Source organism: Psittacula echo (genome assembly GCF_963264785.1).
Source record: "Psittacula echo genome assembly, chromosome: 2".
In the NCBI taxonomy this organism is placed as follows: domain Eukaryota; kingdom Metazoa; phylum Chordata; class Aves; order Psittaciformes; family Psittacidae; genus Psittacula; species Psittacula echo.
The window spans coordinates 67,501,089-67,519,003 of NC_137737.1; the positions used below are offsets into that span (position 1 = coordinate 67,501,089).

At 38.2% G+C, this 17,915-nt stretch overlaps 1 protein-coding gene across 1 annotated transcript in view; it reads left to right on the forward strand.

Moving 5' to 3' along the window:
- CAP2 (cyclase associated actin cytoskeleton regulatory protein 2) overlaps positions 1–17,915 on the forward strand; it is a gene marked incomplete at both ends in the record, with an annotated part of 54,946 nt that overhangs the window by 32,093 nt on the left and 4,938 nt on the right. Inside the window, 6 exons of the mRNA XM_080611115.1 lie at positions 47–132; positions 1,839–1,944; positions 14,659–14,848; positions 15,684–15,859; positions 17,081–17,204; positions 17,429–17,511. Of these exons, the coding sequence (XP_080467241.1) occupies positions 47–132; positions 1,839–1,944; positions 14,659–14,848; positions 15,684–15,859; positions 17,081–17,204; positions 17,429–17,511 (765 nt within the window). The remainder of the gene's footprint in view (positions 1–46; positions 133–1,838; positions 1,945–14,658; positions 14,849–15,683; positions 15,860–17,080; positions 17,205–17,428; positions 17,512–17,915) is intronic.

Sequence of the window (17,915 nt, forward strand, 5' to 3'; positions counted from 1 at the left end):
CTTTCTCCTTCTGTTATTTCCTGCTACCATGGTTTGATGGTCCTAGTCTCCTAAACCAGGCCCTTATGTCAAGGAGATGAATGATGCTGCTACCTTTTATACTAACAGGGTATTAAAGGACTACAAGCACAGGTATGTTGCCAAGCCCCAGTATCTAGTAGCCAGAGAACAGAGCATTAACCATACAGACAGGGTTCACAGTGCCATCACAGAAAGCATTTTGTAAACTAAAAAGCATTTGATAAAATCTGCTTGCAGTAGTATATTTTCTCCTCGTCATCTTTGACCCTCAGCATGTTGCAGTGAGAATGGCAGCAGCACCAGCAGTGCTGGTTTTCAGTCTGCAAATGACAAGATTATATGTAATTTTCTGGCATTACCGCATCATAAGCTTATATGCAAATGTATATTTACATATCAGTGTGTGGCCAACTAGCTGCTGTGCATCCTTGTCTCATTTGTGCACTCATACTGTGGCTGTTCTTGCTCTTTGCTTGAAAGTGTGCATTTAGGTGGTAGATGTATACAACTCATAGCTACAAATTTGATTTTTTTTTTTCTGTACCACTGGATTGTTTTTAAGAGCACATGGAATTCATTAAAAAGTTCCATGAATCAGATTTATGAGCTGACAGCAAAAAAGAAAAAAATACAGGTCCTTTCTATGCCCTCTTAGAAAAGTCATATATAAATCATGTTGATTTGGTACTTTTGGAAGCCACATTTTGACTTTTGGTTGTTCTATCCCTGTGAAGAACAGTATTTGCTATTGAGTTTTTCCTCTTTAGTGAGGAAAAATTTGTTGTATAGATTTCTATTTATTGTCTAGGTTTAAATATATATTATGTACTATATATAATATTTTATATTTTATATATATTCTGTATTATTCCTGAAGCTTTAGTTTACCTACGGAAGGTAGTACCTGCTGGGGTTACTGAAGATATTTAGAAAATAGCTTTAGTACTTCTGGAGAAGAAAATGTCTTACCTAACACTATAAACAGGGTACATTATTTAGGTATTTAGTTCTTCCCCTAACAAGGAATTCATTTCCTGTTTTTCACAATGCCTTCCAAAGTAGTGGAAGGCTCTCCCTTGACTTCAGTAGGCTTTGGATTAAACCTGTTGACCCAGATCCTCAGCAACATTAAGAATCAAATTCCAAAGGAAATAAATACGAGGTAGACACCCAAATCCTTGTGAACATCCAGTCCATAGCCATCACTACTCAGTAATAATTTTTCATAACTAAGGACTTAATCTTACAAGCAGTTTCTCTCTCTCTACACATTTCTTGTTTTCACTTACTGTACTATCAGAAGACTAAGCCTTCTAGATAATGTTTCCAGAGCCAACTGTGACTTGTACTTGAAAAATTCTTGATGTATAAATATTTTAGTCTGATGACTATAACATGATCCAGTATTACTGTGTCTACATTTGAACTTGGAAACTAGAATACTGTACAGAACCCATGGATGTTTAATTTTCTAAAAGTCAGCACCCTGAAACTGAGTCTGAGAGGCTGCTGCACAGCTCCATGTACCTTTAGTGCTTCTTCACTTGACTTGGAGCCTGATTGGAATGATGATGCACCTTCATGAATCACCCTGTGCTAGAGGCATCCTTTGCCTCTGTTTGTCTATGGAAGGATCTAAAAGCTTTTTAGTGTAGTAGGCTTCAGTATTTTCAGCACTGGGCTGGCTGGCTGCCTGCTAACTGATTTGTCCATGGCTTTAAGGCAGACATTGAGTTTTACCTGCTTTAAGCAAGAATAGCAATGCTTTCAGGTCTTAAGTACATTCACACATATAAGTATTGTCTCTGTTTTTACAGTGACACACGCCATGTTGATTGGGTGAAGTCATATCTGAACATCTGGTCTGAGCTTCAAGCTTATATCAAAGAGCATCATACCACAGGTCTCACCTGGAGTAAAACTGTGAGTACTCTTTCCTTCTTCATGATGACCATAAAATGCCAGTAACGAAATTGACTTTTAATGCAGGTCATTAGCTCAGGAAAAATAAATATAGAGGCCAGGGCAAAAGTTGTGGTCCATGGACTTCCCAGCCAAGACAGTAAAATTTTGAAAGACGTGGAGATGTGTCAGGCCATTAAGGTACAGGTTTGGCAGAAGAGGGAAGAATGATTTGGGATGATTATAGCCATGGTTTCCAGCTGCAGATGGTGAGGAGAGGCAGACAGTTCTCCAGGCCTGCTCCCGTATAAGGTAGAAACAAAAAACAAACCCCAGAAATTTGAAGGATATGCCGGACTAAAGGAAAACTGGGGGAAAATGACAGGGAAATGAGAAGAAGGGTGGAAAGAATCTAAAAAAAAGAGATATAGTAACAGGAAAAAGTAGCACAAAGGATATATACCAATTTCTTACTTCATAGCTAGCTATCTGTATAAAACTTCTTTTATACATACAGAAACAATTTCTGAAATACATATAAAGTAAATATAACTGTATGCCTAATTATGCTCTCTATTTTGTAAACATCTCTATATAAACATCTTCTGTGTGTTACATGTGAGATGCATAGAAAGGTGATGGCCATGAATATTGTTCTCTAAGAGACATATAAACATGAAGAATTAATTTTCTTTTGGGTATAAAAGTAAGAGTTTATGTCCACTGGCTACACTGATGCAATATTCTGGATCATTCTAGTAACATGCTCATGTGTATGATCAGGTTAGGAGAATTGCTGAAGTATATTAAAATATAACCACCAAGCTCTTTGCTGTTATTGTCTCCTAAACTTACCAGTGCACTCACATACATGCAGATATGCAATCATTCACCCCAAGTTTATAATTTCTTACATATAGGCAATTTTTTTTTTTTTTTAATTGAATGACTATTTAGGGGACTGGTATAAGGCACCAGATAATTTAATTTCCAGACCAACCTATTGTAAGAACTCAGGAAAGTAGGGAAGTGAGGTAGAGCTTTTGGATGGAATGTATTTTAACATGGAATAAGGAATGGAAGACCTCTCCTATGAAGAAAGGTTGAGAGACTTGGGCTTGTTCAGCCTGGAGAAGAGAAGGATCCAGGCAGGCCTTATTGCAGCCTTTCAATATATAAAGGGGGCTTATAAGAAAGATGGAGAAAGACTTTACCAGGTCCTGTAGTGACAGGACAAGGAGCAACAGGTTTAAACTGAAAGACAGCAGATGCAGATTGAAAGTAAGGAAGAAATTTTTTATGATGAGGATGGTGAGGCAGTGGCACAGGTTGCCCAAAGAAGGTGTGGCTGCCCCATCCCTGGGAGTAGTCAAAGCCAGTCTGGATGGGTCTTTGAACAACCTGGTCTAGTGAAAGGTGGCCCTGTCCATGGCAGGGGGTTTGAACTGGTGATCTTTAAAGGCTCCTTCAACCTGAAACTGTTCTGTCATTCTGTGGTACCTGGAAAAGTTACTTTATCTCTCCATGTATGGAGCTGATAACCATGTAAGAAAATGTATGTTACTTGTACTCAGCAACAGATTATGCAACTTTCTCTTCACATCTTGTACAATTAGGTACTGTACAAGGCCTTACAGTACTAAAGTATTCAAATGCAAGTTCAAACACAGGAGAGACGATAATCTGTCTGTACTTCTTAGTCTGAAGTAATGCAAAAATGCTTAAACATGATAAATTAGAAAACTGTAATTATCTGCTGCTTTGTAGGTTTCTGTAGTAAAAGATTAAAATATTAAACATGATACAAAATTTCACACTTGCTACTTCCTACTCTATTATAATCAGCAATGTCAGAAGACTTAATGATTTTTAAAGTATTAGATAAGGAAAAGAAGTTGTAGTACCCTGTTAGCCGAATTAGCCTGAGAATCTGGGACAGATTTAGTTTTGCTAATACAGAGAAGGAATCCTCTTCACCTTTAATGGAACTTTACATGTATGGAAATAGTGTTGTAAGATAAAGATTTGTTATAGCCATTTGATTAAACTGGAGGAACTCTCAGTGCTGATGGGTACTGGTAAGTCTTACTCAGAAGTATAACTATTGCAGATTATATTTGATTGGTCTTATACCCATCTTTCTATTTCCCATTCTTTCCCATTATTATTATATAGTCTTACATAACTCTCATTTTATCTTATACCCATTTCTATTTCCTATTATTTCCCATTCATCTTTCTATTTACCCATCGCATCTTTCTATTTCCCTCTCTTCAGTTTTGCAAGAAACTGCTGAATACAAATCTGGGTGTGAGTTGTTTATATTAAGCATAGCTTCCTGCCAGCAGTGCTCATTCCATCATGAGTGATAAGCCCATTACAGCATATGAAGTATTGATGTCACCCACTTCAGATATCACTTAGATCTGGAAGTTGACTTGGAAGTATTCCTCATTTAAATTATCATTCATATAATGTGTGTCAGAAATATTAAATTCAATTGCTACCATTTTCATGGATGTATTTTTTTTTTTAAGTTTTACTTCATGTAAAAATATGTGGGTTTTTCACTTCATGATTTACTTCATGTTTTACTTCATAATTCTATGTGAATTTAAGGAAATTAGAATCCAGTAAATTAGCAGGTTGTTTAAATAGCTTTTTGTTTAAATGTTGTATAAATATTTCTATGAAGCTTGGTAACAAATAGATTTAAGAAAGCAAGAGTTTAAGTGTTAATTTCATTTTTATTATACATTTTAAAGTGAGAGTAAAAGTCGCAGATTCATGCTGTGTGAAGTGAAGCATAAAGGTCTGCAGAATCAGGGCCTAAACAGAAATAGATGTAAAAGCTGTAGATATATTCCAGACACAGTTGTTAATCATTGCACACAGCAGCTTCTACTTACATGCATAAAAGGAAAAAGCAGGCATTTGGCAAAGCATTAAGAAAGTGGCACATTTATGAAAGGGAAAGGTTAATGCAGAAATGCTATTTTACTGGAAAGAGAGAAAGAAAGTCAGGTTTTGGCCTGTATTAAAGATATGAAAGTATATTATACCAATAGTTTACCCTTCACAGCTGCAGAAGTCAACAAAGCATTGCTTGAAGCTTTATAGAAAAAGCTATTAAGTAACATATTTGGCTATTTCTAAAGAGAGTAAAGAGTCAGGGAGAACAATAACTACTGCTTCTTTCAGAGCTATATTCTCATAGCTTGAACTGCAACAAAACCCCAGGAGCATCTGTCTGCATGCAACTATGCTTGGTTTCCAAAAAGGAGGGCACAGGAGTTTTTAGTGGGCAGTTGGCCTCTTTACCTATAGGTTCTATACAATGGTGCACACAGTTCTGGCCATGCTTCATGGCAGTATCCCAAAGCTGTGCCATTTCCAGCCCTCCTGTACCCTTCCATCAAGCTGTACAGAGCAGCTGCAGCTAACCTTGGAACAGATTGCTAGTGCATACAGTAAAGTGTTCCTGGCTCTGGCAGTAAGCACGCAGGCAGACACTTTACAAGAAAGTGAAAGAAATGTCTTAATAAATTACAAGACAGACACTAAAACATATGCAAAAGCTTGAAATAATGGCTAAGCAGTTGGCTCTTGCAATAATGGTTACCTCTATCAGCTTCATAATAAATTTGTGATAAAAGCAGATGCTTACAGATCTTTGAATCTAACACAATACTTTCTCCTTATTCCCCTTGAGAACATCCCATTGAAATGTGTGGGACTGTGTGAGGAGAAAGCCAAGAAATCAGTGGAGTTAAGGACCTTGAGACCTTTGTGTATCAGAGCATGTTTTGCTACCCATATGAAGTACTGGTACAAAACTGGGCCTTATGTAAATTACAGGCATTTCAAAATGTGATGGATACAGTTAGGGTATTTGTTGGTAGAGTGCTCACAGAAGAGAACTACATATTTCAAGTATGTATGTTTATGAGGAGGGTTGTCCCAAAGAGTAAAAAGTTCCATTCTGTATTTTCACCATGATCTGAAGTATTCATTTACATTAACTGATTGATACGTCAGAAAACGTATGCTTGTTAGTGGAAGTCAGATGGATCGACAGTATTTCCTTAAAGTATAATTTTGTAGTTCATTACTTTAAATTTAAATGTGAGCCACCTTCTGAGCACATACCCTGTGGTGAGTGGCAGCTCACTATACTCACTATGCTCGCTAAATCTCAAGTTAGCCATCCTGAAAATGGGAACAGCAGCAATTACCAACCTAATGGAAATTTGCAGATTTTAATTCGCTACCAGATACGATATTCTCAGATGTCAATGAGTCCTATGCAAAAGCTGTTATTATAATGAAATGTTTTAAATGCCCAGTGTAGCATTTTACCCATGCAGCAACTGTCATTTTTTCTTGCTACAACTTTCTGACTTCACATGAAATCTACATCTGTAACAGTAATCTATGTCTTTTTTTCAGTTCTTACTGATAAACAGCAAGTGCCCGGTCTTTTTGTTTGGGCTTTTTTTTTTTTTTGCCTACAGAAGGGACTCTATTGAAGCATGGCTCTTTTTTCCCCTCTCTACTGTTTTTTGGTGGTCCAAAGAAATGAACAGCTGTAATATAAGTTCACAAGAATGCCTAATAAAAGTTTGTTTGCTACAAGGACTGCATGAGTAAGCTGGAGGAAGTGAAACTTCTGCTCTTATTTCTGCAGGTTAACTTTGCAGCAAGAAAACAATCAGGGATAATGGGAGATTGCTGTAGTTTCCTGTACATTAAATAAGCATTAAGAAACAAATCTTGCTCAAGGATAATTGTCTGAATGTTTCTGTCAGTTGCAGGTAGATCTGCAGTTAAATCCTTTGTATACAATAGACATTTAGGACAAATTTTGTCAGCAGGATTTTTTACGAAAAGGAAATATTTACAAACTAGCAGTGAATTTCATTAGTGTTTAGTTTCCAATACAAAATTTCACTCAAGTGACTAATGTTTTTCCCCCTTTAAAAATCAAAATAAATTTTTAGGTGGAAGCCTGCATCTTTAGATCTCAGAAGCAGCTGAGGTTTATTTATACCCTGTTCCCATTTAAGCCAATACAGTATCTTCCAGTCTTTTTTTCCTGAAACAACTTTTAGAAACATTTCTAACTCATTAGATAGCACTTTAAAAACACTCTTTAAAAACTGAAGTTCTCCACAGGCTGCATACCAAGAAGGACCATCCTAATTCCTACATTAGCCTAATTGAGTAAATTATACTAGTGTCAGTACAGACTTTGGCCATTTCATTCTAAATAATCACCTCCAGGCATTTTCTTACAAAATAGCCCTGTCTCCCTCCTGTACTATCAGAATATTTCCCAGAAATACATCATCTCACTACATAGTGAGGTGAACAAGCTGCGAAAGACCAACTTCTGCAGGCAAAAGCCTCCTATAATCCTTCCAGTATCTCTTCTCTGCTACGTTTAGTTTGACCCACTTATCAAGCAGCCATTGTCTGAGCCACCTCACTAAAGCTAAAGGTCAAAACTGTAGTGCCAGATTCCAGCCACAGCCACAACTGCAGTCCCAGGGGCCTTATTCAGATAGAAGTAAGGGCAGCACAGATATACTGATTTAAATGCCTATATCTTGGATAAGATGTAGACATTTTCAGAGTGCTCAATTTTTCTTAGTCATAGCTTTTCCTCTCTTCTTCTGTCCCCTTTCCTTCCTTTCTCTATTTCCATATACCTTTTAGTTGAAAAATTTGCGTCCTTTAATCTCTGCTGTTTCTTTCTCAGACAGTAGGCAATGCTTAGGTTTTGGTACACTGTCAATTAAGAAGCTGGCCATCCTGGCAACTCTGCAATAGTTGCCTCTTTGGTGGAGACTGCCTCAATTATATCCAAGTCCCTTTGAAAGAAAGCAGTTTTACTCCCTTACCCCAACAATGGCTGACAGCATTTGTCTTTACTGGGTATCAACGGTGTCCTTAACATCAGTGACCAGCAACCTTAAGGGAGAACCAAGGAGAGGCTTGTTTGACAACTGTCAAATGCTACCTGACCTGTAACATAATGCAGCCTAGTTCCAGCAGAAAAGGAAAATTGCAAATATGTAAAAGAGATAAAAAAGGAAGAGGTACATCTATTAAAACTTTATTATATTGCTAAAGGGATTGATCTTCTTTTAACTGAATGTTTATGTAACTAAAAGATGCTTTAATGTGTCTGTTGGAGTACATCACTTGTTGACAATTACATTATCACTTCTCAAATGATTTAGAAGACCTTGGCTGTGTAAAACATTGGGTAACTGTGAAGATGTGAGCACCATTTTAAATCCCAAACAGGTGATAAATGGCAGAAGGCTTCAGAGTTTGAAAACTCAGAAGATAAACAATTCTCCTGAGGCCTGGTAACTGGAAAAGAGCTTGGCCTGGTTTTTGTGGTTTTGTGTTTTAACTCACAAAGAGTACAGGCCCTGTAAGTCAGCTGTTTCATCTACTAAATTGAAGATCTCAGGGCAGCATAACCCCTTCCAGACAGGTGGCTTAAATAAGGTAGGTAATAGAACTGTTGTGCTAAGCTACTTTTACACAAAAAAACACCTTAACAAGAGCTCTGTGCCCCTGAGTCACAGTCCACCTGTTCCCAGAGGTTGATATGTGATATTTTGAGCTTCATGATTCTTCTCTTTGGCTGTGCATATGTATGGAAAGAACAATACAGAATGCTGTAATCATTTGAGGTGTGAAACTAGGATTACTGTAAAGGGGGAGAGAGAGAAACCAGGGGTATCTTTTTTTTTTTTTTTTGAGAAGAACGTAGTTCCCATTAGGATTCCTGTTCATCTGCTCCCATGAAAAGAAGGCTTTTCAATAAATTAAGGAAGGGATTTTATGCCTCTGTCTAAGCCACCTGTTACCTCAGCCACAAACAGATACTTCCCTCTTAATAGGAATGACTAATAAAATAGGTACTATATATTACACACATGTGTATGTAATATATTTATATGCATTATAGAGATGCTTATAATCTGTTTGTCTTGAGTAAAAATTACCATTGCCACTACAAGAAATGTATATTCATTCAAATGCTGCCGAGCAGGTTCCCACCACAAGAACTTTGCTCCCCCAGTTTCTGTACTGCACTGTGTCAGCCTAAAACTGGATAAACACAGAGGAACATCGCAGGTGTTTGTACAGGGCCTGGCACATAAGTCCCACATATCCCCAGAGATACGAGCTTCTGAGTAGGGTTCCGTGTTGCTACAATACTACAAATACAGTAACGGTGACACGGAAGGCTAACCCAGGGAATTGTTCAGCAAGAGTGGTTCAGGAAATAGTAACAACTGTGATAAGACATAAAAAGAAATTCTTACTGTTTCTCAGTGGCTGAGTTTAGACCTAAAGACATGTCAAGCTGCATATGGCCACCAAAATTTACTGACTGTATGGCATTCAGAGCACTTGTGTTACGTACGAACAGCATTTTGTTTCCGTAACAAACAAGACTGGCTGTTGCTCTGTGATCCAGGGGAAGCCTTTAGGAGAAATGTAACAAGGCTCAGCTTCTCAAAAGCAAAGGGCTCCACTCATCTTTACTGTAATTTCAAGGGAATTAAATGAGATTCAAAATAGATGATTTCTAACAGCTAGCTGCCTTAACATAAATGCTCATCTTTCTTCCAGTGAGCCAGCTAGGTAGCCAGCAAAGAGAAAGAGTACCCTTCTGCCAGTTGTACAAGATAAAGATAGAAATACAACATATTTTGAGGCTGTACTGCAACCTTGCAAACCCTTGCACAGTGATGATACACATTAGAGGAAAGAAATAGTACACATCTATCAGATCCAGCTCCATGAGCAGCTTCAAACACTGTCACTACAGGAAGCTACTGAGCCACAGTCAATGAGAGGCCCTTGGGCCCCTCTGCAGGTGGTTCTGGGCTATCCAAGAAGAAGCAAACCCTGACCTGTTCCTGTCACCCCCTTCAGAGCATGGTTTAATTGGAGGCTGAAGACAATTTTTTTCCCTGGGAGGAAATTTCTGGAATGTTCCATCCCCCACAGATCTGTAACTACCTAGCTGCAGGAGCTGTATCTCCTGTTCTTCATAGGAAATTACTCAGAGAATTACATTTCCCCATATCAGAAAGCTCCAGGAGCAAGGTTTAAAGCACATCAAGTGCGCTGTGATACAAAGCTAGCAGGTTAAAAGTTAATGGCTTATTTTTGTGTTACATTCTCACCAAGTAAGGCTGAAGCTATCTATTCCCCTGATAATTCTTACAAGTGGCATATTTGCAAATGATGGAAAAATGGCCACACCAACATGTTAATGGGAGCTGTCGGCTATCAGCATAACTTGACGTGATGTCTATAGACACCACAGCACTGAGAGCAGCAGCTGTTACCGAGGCAAACAGCTGAAATAAAAGGAAGAAAGGCGTCTTGCAAATAACCGCCTCTGCTAGTCCAAATGGCTCTTAATACTCTTTGTATAAAGATACGCTGTTGTTAACATCTGCTTGAAGTTAATCTGAAGAGTTGTTTGCAGATAGCAAAGCTGGTAAGCACCTGCTGCTTTAGGATAGATGAACTTTTGTGGGCATATAACATGCTATTTTATTCCCAGCAGCTCTCACAAACACCACCCTATAAAGAACAGAAATGAATGGACTTTGTGAAGGGCACTCTAGTTGAAATTGAATAGGACTATACACAAGTATTGCCAGATAACAGAACAGTCTGAGTCTGGTTCAGAAATATTCTAGAGCCTGAGGATCTAAGTGGTCTTAGAAGGGTGACTAAGGAAAGCAAACCAATTGCTAGTGACTTGGGTTGGTAACTTGGAGGTCTGTGTATTAATAGAAGTCAAAACTAATGAAAAAAGAAAGTTGCTGGAACTGCTTCACTGGGCTGACTTGCGAAATGCCCTTTGCATCAGCATGTTTGAGTGCAGCACAGGTCCCATCTTTATGGCATGCAGGGAATGCAAGAAGTGCAACGTGTTTTCTGCATTTCCAGTTCACTTTTGTGCTTTCTGTCCACTTCTTAGACTGTCCCTGAGCCACTCTTCCCATAAAGAATTCCACCTCACTTGACCATTTGTTTGATTTCAGTCAGGTAAATCAAAATGGCAAAGAAAAGATGACAAAAGCCAGAGTGAGACTGAACCCCTCTTTAAAGCAAGTCTCTGTATGCCTCCTCATTAGTGAAACTTTGTCTATCTTTTTCCATGCCATTCTATTTCAATGGGGAATTGTCTTACTGTATGTGCACATGCTATAAGATGGTAGCTCTACAGTGGACCAATTAGTCCCTCCCTGTACTTTTGCAAACTTTTTTGCCTCGATTTGTCCTTCAATTTTGCCTTGGCCTAATTTATGACTGAAACTGTTTCCAGTTTCCAGAATGGCTGTAAATAGTCAGACAACAATTGAAGATGCTGTGATACAGTATATGTTAGTGTGTGTAGCTGTAGCTCAGGTCATAAACTAAACAAGAATTTGTCATACAGGACAACAGTTAACAACAGGAGTTCAGTCCATCTCTTATTTCTGTGACTGCCCACAATTAAGAGGAAAAGTGCGAAAGGTGACTGAATCCCACACATATATTCTGAGACCTTGTGACAGCTCCTGTGTTCGTAATTAAATCTCAGTCATCATCTTTTGAGCTCAGTTGAGCTAGCCACTGAGTTTGGTGGAGGGATCAGGCTTTTAAAGGAAAGAGGAGGATTCATCAGTGAAAGGGATGAATTTTTTTTCCTACTCTTGAAACCCACTCAGAGGACTATAATGTCTTCACTCCTTGGGTCAAGGACTGAGATTTTTTACTAGAGTTGTCTTTTAATCAGTATTGCTTTGGAAGGGAAAGATGCTTCTATTTTCCCAGATTCCTTCCCACCTCTGCTCTTTCTTGAAAAGTAAGACATTCTTCAGTCATGCAAAACCACGTCCAAGCTTGATTGATGTATTTAAAATCCTTCCTTTCTGTCTGTACTTTCACAAGATAGTTCTTTTGGCGGTTTGGGAGATCCACTTCCAAAGATAAATCCCTCTGAGTTTTGCTTTCCCTCAGTTACACAGACATTCCCATACTTTCACTGCCATTTGGGACACTACCTTTGAAGCACTATTCAGCAACATCAGCTGGGCCTGCATGATCTGTGATGGCCTTCCATTTGACACTGTAAGCAACGAGCCTGGCAGAGTGACCCACCACTCTTGTGTTGTACACAGAATACCCAGATAACTTCTACATCTTTTTTTCTCTAATGCATCTTTGCAGCCTTTACAGAATTTACTTGGTAGTAGTTCCAAATGAATATGGGAGTCTTACACACACAAGTTTCTAGAAAATCAGAGCACTGTATTTATACAGGTGGCAGCAATAAGGTATGTCTAGGAAATCAGATGTCAACCTGGAATTCGGGAAATCAGATTTTTATCTCAGACTATAAGTTATTAACCACTACCACTACTCCTCCTATAAAGCATACACTGTACTGTGAATGATGAGTGCCATTTCTGGGTATTCTGAGTATTTTGAAAAGCCCTGCAAATGCAATGTTCATAATCCTGGATAACCAGGACAAAGTGGATTCAGTTGCTATGGTTGCAGGCAACAGATAGGGAAGATCTCTATTGCACCTCAGGCAGCAACAACTGATTGTGCCACTAAATTAACTTATATTCTTTTGGGGGTTTTTATTATTATAATTCACAGTTCTGCTGACTCTGCTGCAGGTAACATTACTGGCATTAGCAGAGGCAGAAAGACTGGCACTGTAATTGAAAGCCCAGTGAATAAGTTGTCCCTAGCCTAAAACAATGACCTACGACTAATAAGTATGTAAGCAGAAACACTCTGAGTTAAATGTATCCACGCAACAATGAAATGTGTCTAAAAGCAATACAATCAGTTCCAGTACATCTTGACAATAAATGATAATCAATTCCAAAAGGGGATTCTTCTTATATGTTTATAATTGATCAGAAAGATTTACTAGCATAGAAGAGAGCTCATTCCAGAAACAATCAAACTGTAGCACTACACGGATTTCATTACTCACCAAAGTACCGGGAATTCAACAGTCTTTTTTGTGCAATGCAGTTTTAATGTCACTAATGTGGCAAAGAATTTTGCTATGTATTCATCACTAACATAGCCCATAAACAGCTCCTTCAAATGCAACAGTATTTGTATGCTGAAGATGTATGTGCCAAAAGGGGGCATAAATTAAGAGGTTAACTAATATTATTCCTTTTCCACCATACTCTTATTAGGGTCATAATGATTAAGAGGTTTGAATGCAGTTACTTACTCAAATGTGCCAAGTTTTTTTTTGTTTGTTTTTTGTTTGTTTTTTTTGACATAAATATAAGAGTATGTGTGAAGAATAAAACCACAGAGAGCATGTTCACCTCAGGCCTTTTGCCATTATCAGTTTGGGATCATGGGCCAGAACAAGTTTACTTTTAAAAAATAGCTACAGTTTTCACTCATGTGACATGCATGAACCAGATGCATACTTCGCTGTTTCAGTTTAGTGGAAAGCAGAAAGGAATGGCATCATCAATGGTTAAATATATCCTCTGAGTCCAGCTAAGCAGCATCTATTTACAGTATAGATTACCAGGAATGCACTTCTAACAACCTGTATCTCTTAACGAAGGGAACCAATTAGAGGAGCTGCGACTCTGTAAGTCACTGACATTTTCCCATTGTATCTGCTCACCTAATATATATGTACTGGTGTAGTGCATAATGTCTGTATAGCCATCTAAATGCGTCAGAGCCAATCTAATTTTTCACAACAGTTCTTTTAAGAGTCCCTGATCCGCTGTAGAGAGGTAGGATCAGAGTGACACTCAGTGGCAAGAGAGAAAAAGCGATTCTCAGTTTCTCAGTTCTATCTAACATATTACTAGGAAGCATAAAATTTTAATCCGATCATTATTTGTATTTTCTGCCTGTTTGATATTATTCTATGTAAGCATTATAATTCAGACCTAAAGATGTACTTTTGGTTATGCAAACTGAAAGAAAGATTGGATTACTTACTTTACCAAGGCTGCCCTCACTCATAACTTGTGTGCTGTGATCTCCTCCAACTTAAAAAAAGAAAAATGAATTTGAGAAATTGAACTAATATCTCAAAAACCGAATTTCAGAAATGAGACTTGGATCACCATAGTTTTACATTCTGTTGTATATGAAGCTTTGCAGATGACTGGGTCTGAAGAATAACATTTTACATCTTGCCTACAATTTAGCATGCTGCATATGTATAACTGACAGTTCATGACCCTCACAGTTATTTGGGTTAGATCAAAACATTTTCTGTATGTTTCTGAAAGCAGACCAAGATATTGCTAACTGGATTTAGTATCTGAAAGAAAGGAAGACATTTTCCCTTTCATGTTCAAGAAAACACTGGTATAAATTATGGAATCTTTACTATTAAAGATTTCTAACATCAGTCTTGACAACTATTTTGAGAAATATTTTAGGTAGAGTAGTTCTGCAGTAAGATAGTGCAGTAAGAAGTGTCAGTCCTTCCAGCCTTGGCTGCTTGGGATCAGGGGAAGATTCACAGTGTTGTGTCTGATTATGGTGCCAGAAATTCTTCTGAGCCGACAGCTGCCTTAGAGTCAGTCAAACTCACAGCATTCAAGGATGTTAGTAAATAAGAGTTATCATAATACAATGTTTCTTGAAACACTGTATGTTAAATAATTTCCATCTATCTCAAACAGGGTCCTGTAGCATCATGCATGTCTATGCGGTCTGTTCTAACAAGCAGCTCATGCCTCTCCCCACCACCACCACCACCGCCACCACCTGGGCCTCCCCCCATCTTCGATACAGAAACTGTAAAGGATGAAGGAACTGCATCTCGCTCCGCCCTATTTGCACAGCTTAACCAGGGAGAGGCAATTACCAAAGGTCAGGAGAAATCAAATTTTGGTCCATGAGTCAAACTATATCAAGAGCTGCCATATGTATTAACCTAACTTCCACTGCATTTTTAAGTTACATCTGAGCAACTTCTGAGGCTTCCAGGGAGTTTGATGAATGAGACTGCATACCAAAATCTCCTTCAGGAGCAACAGCACCCAAATGCATTAACATGCCTGAAATTCACACCATGTGTTTAGAAGCATCCTTTAAATTTTAAGGCAGCCAAGCTGGACATCTTCAATCTCCAGTAGCTGGTGAACCTCTAAGTTGCAATTGCAATAAAAATTTATCCCCCTTTCTGATTCACATTCAGTGTCCCAACCTGTGGCACAATGTGTTAAATGCTAGGTGAAGAGGTATGGCTCTTAGATCATCATGGACTACAATAATAAAGCTTTTTGTAATAACACTGAACAGCTGTACCTACAGTGGATAGCTGTGATTTTAAATACATAGGATTGATATATCTGCCTTTAATGCTGCAGGGATATGTCAAATATTGTCATAAATTAGAAAAAGAATATAATTTTTATGGATGAAAAAGTATCATATAACAAGCTCTCAGAGCTCGCTACAGAGAGGGACTAGAAGACGTGGCATTTCCTGTTATAGCTCATGCACAGAAAAAGAGGTTTTACAGAAACTGCTAAAAATGTAGGCAGTTACACTTTAGATCATTACCCAGACAACCTTGAGGAAATAAAGAATTTAAATTCACGGAATAATTTAACACAATTACAAGTGAACCCTTCCTGCTTAAATATGAACTCCCTTAAGACTGGAAAACAGACTCTCCTTCATAAACACCCTTTCTTTTTAGGGCTTCGGCATGTTTCTGATGACCAGAAGACTCACAAGAACCCCAGCCTACGTGCCCAAGGTCCATCTGTTCGTTCTCCAACAAAAAGCCATACTCCAAGTCCCACCTCTCCCAAGAATTCCCCGCAGCAGAGCCATGCCCCTGTCTTGGAGCTAGAGGGAAAGAAGTGGAGAGTGGTAAGTTCCAGTCACACCTCTGAACTGCAGCCTGCATGTTGCAAACCGGGTTGAGCACTGCAATGACTTGCAAGAAGCTCTCCATAATCTAGGTGCAACAAGTCAAAGTTGCAGCTAAAATGGGCTGTCTTGCATTGCTCTGCCTTGCTACAGTTTAGTTTTTACTATTCTGTAGCATCTAAAATTAATTCGTCCCTGAAAATCATATGCTAATTCATCTGAAGAATGCTGGAACCAGCATATAAATTCCTTGCAAAATCAGACAGTCCTCTAGAAACAAGTCCAGTGGAGAACTCCAGTTAAAATCCCTTCTTACGGTCCATTCGTGTGAGTGAGAGATAAAGGTATTATCACAGAGCACTTTCTCCAGCTTTGTTAACCAATGGAATTACACATTTCTTTTTCATCACCCATTCCAAGCAAGTATATCTCCCATGCTTAAAAGTCAAGAAGCGTTTTCGATTTGCTCAATCTACAGATGGAAAAGGTAGATTTGTTTAAAGTTTGGATGTTAATTTATGTAGGAATAAACCAAAGAATATATAAGTGAAAATTCATGTGACTGTGTGGTTAAAAGAGGGGGAAAACAATATGGAGTTTAGTCATGAAGAAGTGTACACACACAGTGATTACTGGGGAGCTCAGTTTGCATAAGGTACAGTCAGTTTGCCAGGGTTATGTTGCCTTACAGTTACAGTACCTGGAACTTTCCTTGTGCATCCATAGTCTTTCCTGGACATCCATGGAGTTTAAATTTCCTTTCATGCTTCATAATTAAATGAAATTTCTTCACCTATTACTCTTTATTGTATATGGTAATGCCTTCACCAGTTCATAGCACACTGTATAGAGCATTTTATGACATTTGGGGGAACAAAAGCTTTCTCTGTTCTTCACGGTGATGGTCTAAATTGGGTGAGAGCCAAGCAACAGTTTTGTGAGTACATTTTTTAATTGTCTTTCTTTGCTACAAAATCAATGGATTTTGTCATGGCCTATGCTAAGTTCTTCAGTTCTGCAGCTCTAAAATATCCTTGTGTCATCTAAGGGTGAATTAGGTGAAATACCCAGTCACCAAGCAGATTGCATTTTTAAGCCACAGGAAGGATATTGCTCTGTTGTAACTGAAGATGCAATGACTCGAGGATAAGCTGTTCTAAACTCTGTCTGACTGTTAGCAAGTTAAAGACAACCAATTAAATAAACTTTCTTTTGAAACAGGAATATCAAGAGGATAAGAATGACCTGGTCATTACCAACACTGAACTCAAGCAAGTGGCCTACATTTTTAAGTGTAACAAATCTACACTTCAGATAAAAGGAAAAATCAATTCAATTACTATTGGTGAGTGGAGAGCTCATCTGGGTTTTAAATGCTAGTCTTGAAAAAGCTGACTTCTGTGATTAATAATGCATGTGAATCATTCCATTCACTGTAATGGATTGGTCATGTGAGTAAAGTCTCTCAGCTATGCAGTGCAAGACTGGGGATTTTCATAGTTAATGCAGCAGGTGTGCATATATATGCTTTTATCTTGCCTTTCTTATTTATGACTGCTTTTATTTTAGACAACTGTAAAAAGTTTGGCCTTGTGTTTGACAACGTTGTGGGAATCGTGGAAGTGATCAATTCCAGGGATATTCAGATTCAGGTAAATATCTATTTGAAAAAAACAAAGAGAACAAGCAGGCAAAAGGTAAAGCCCAACATGTAGCTACAAGAGATTTTAAAAACTCACCGGAGCACAAGAAAAACAAGAGATTGATACATCCAAATATATCTTTATATGCATTAAATTCTGATCATCTATTCAGAAAATGCCTATGAAAACTATTGACCCTCACTGAGCAAACCTCCCTTAGCTCAGTCCCTTCTGGTTCCAGTGAAGCTGAGAGATCTGTATACACTATAAGAACTGTTACTTCTGGACCTAATTTTCTTGCTTTCATGCTAAACAGCTCCTAACACTTGAAAGTTCAGTGGTGCTTATGGAACAAATCTTGGCAGTTAGCTAATTAATTTCTAAGACCAGAAGATGGTTATTTCTTTTTCTTA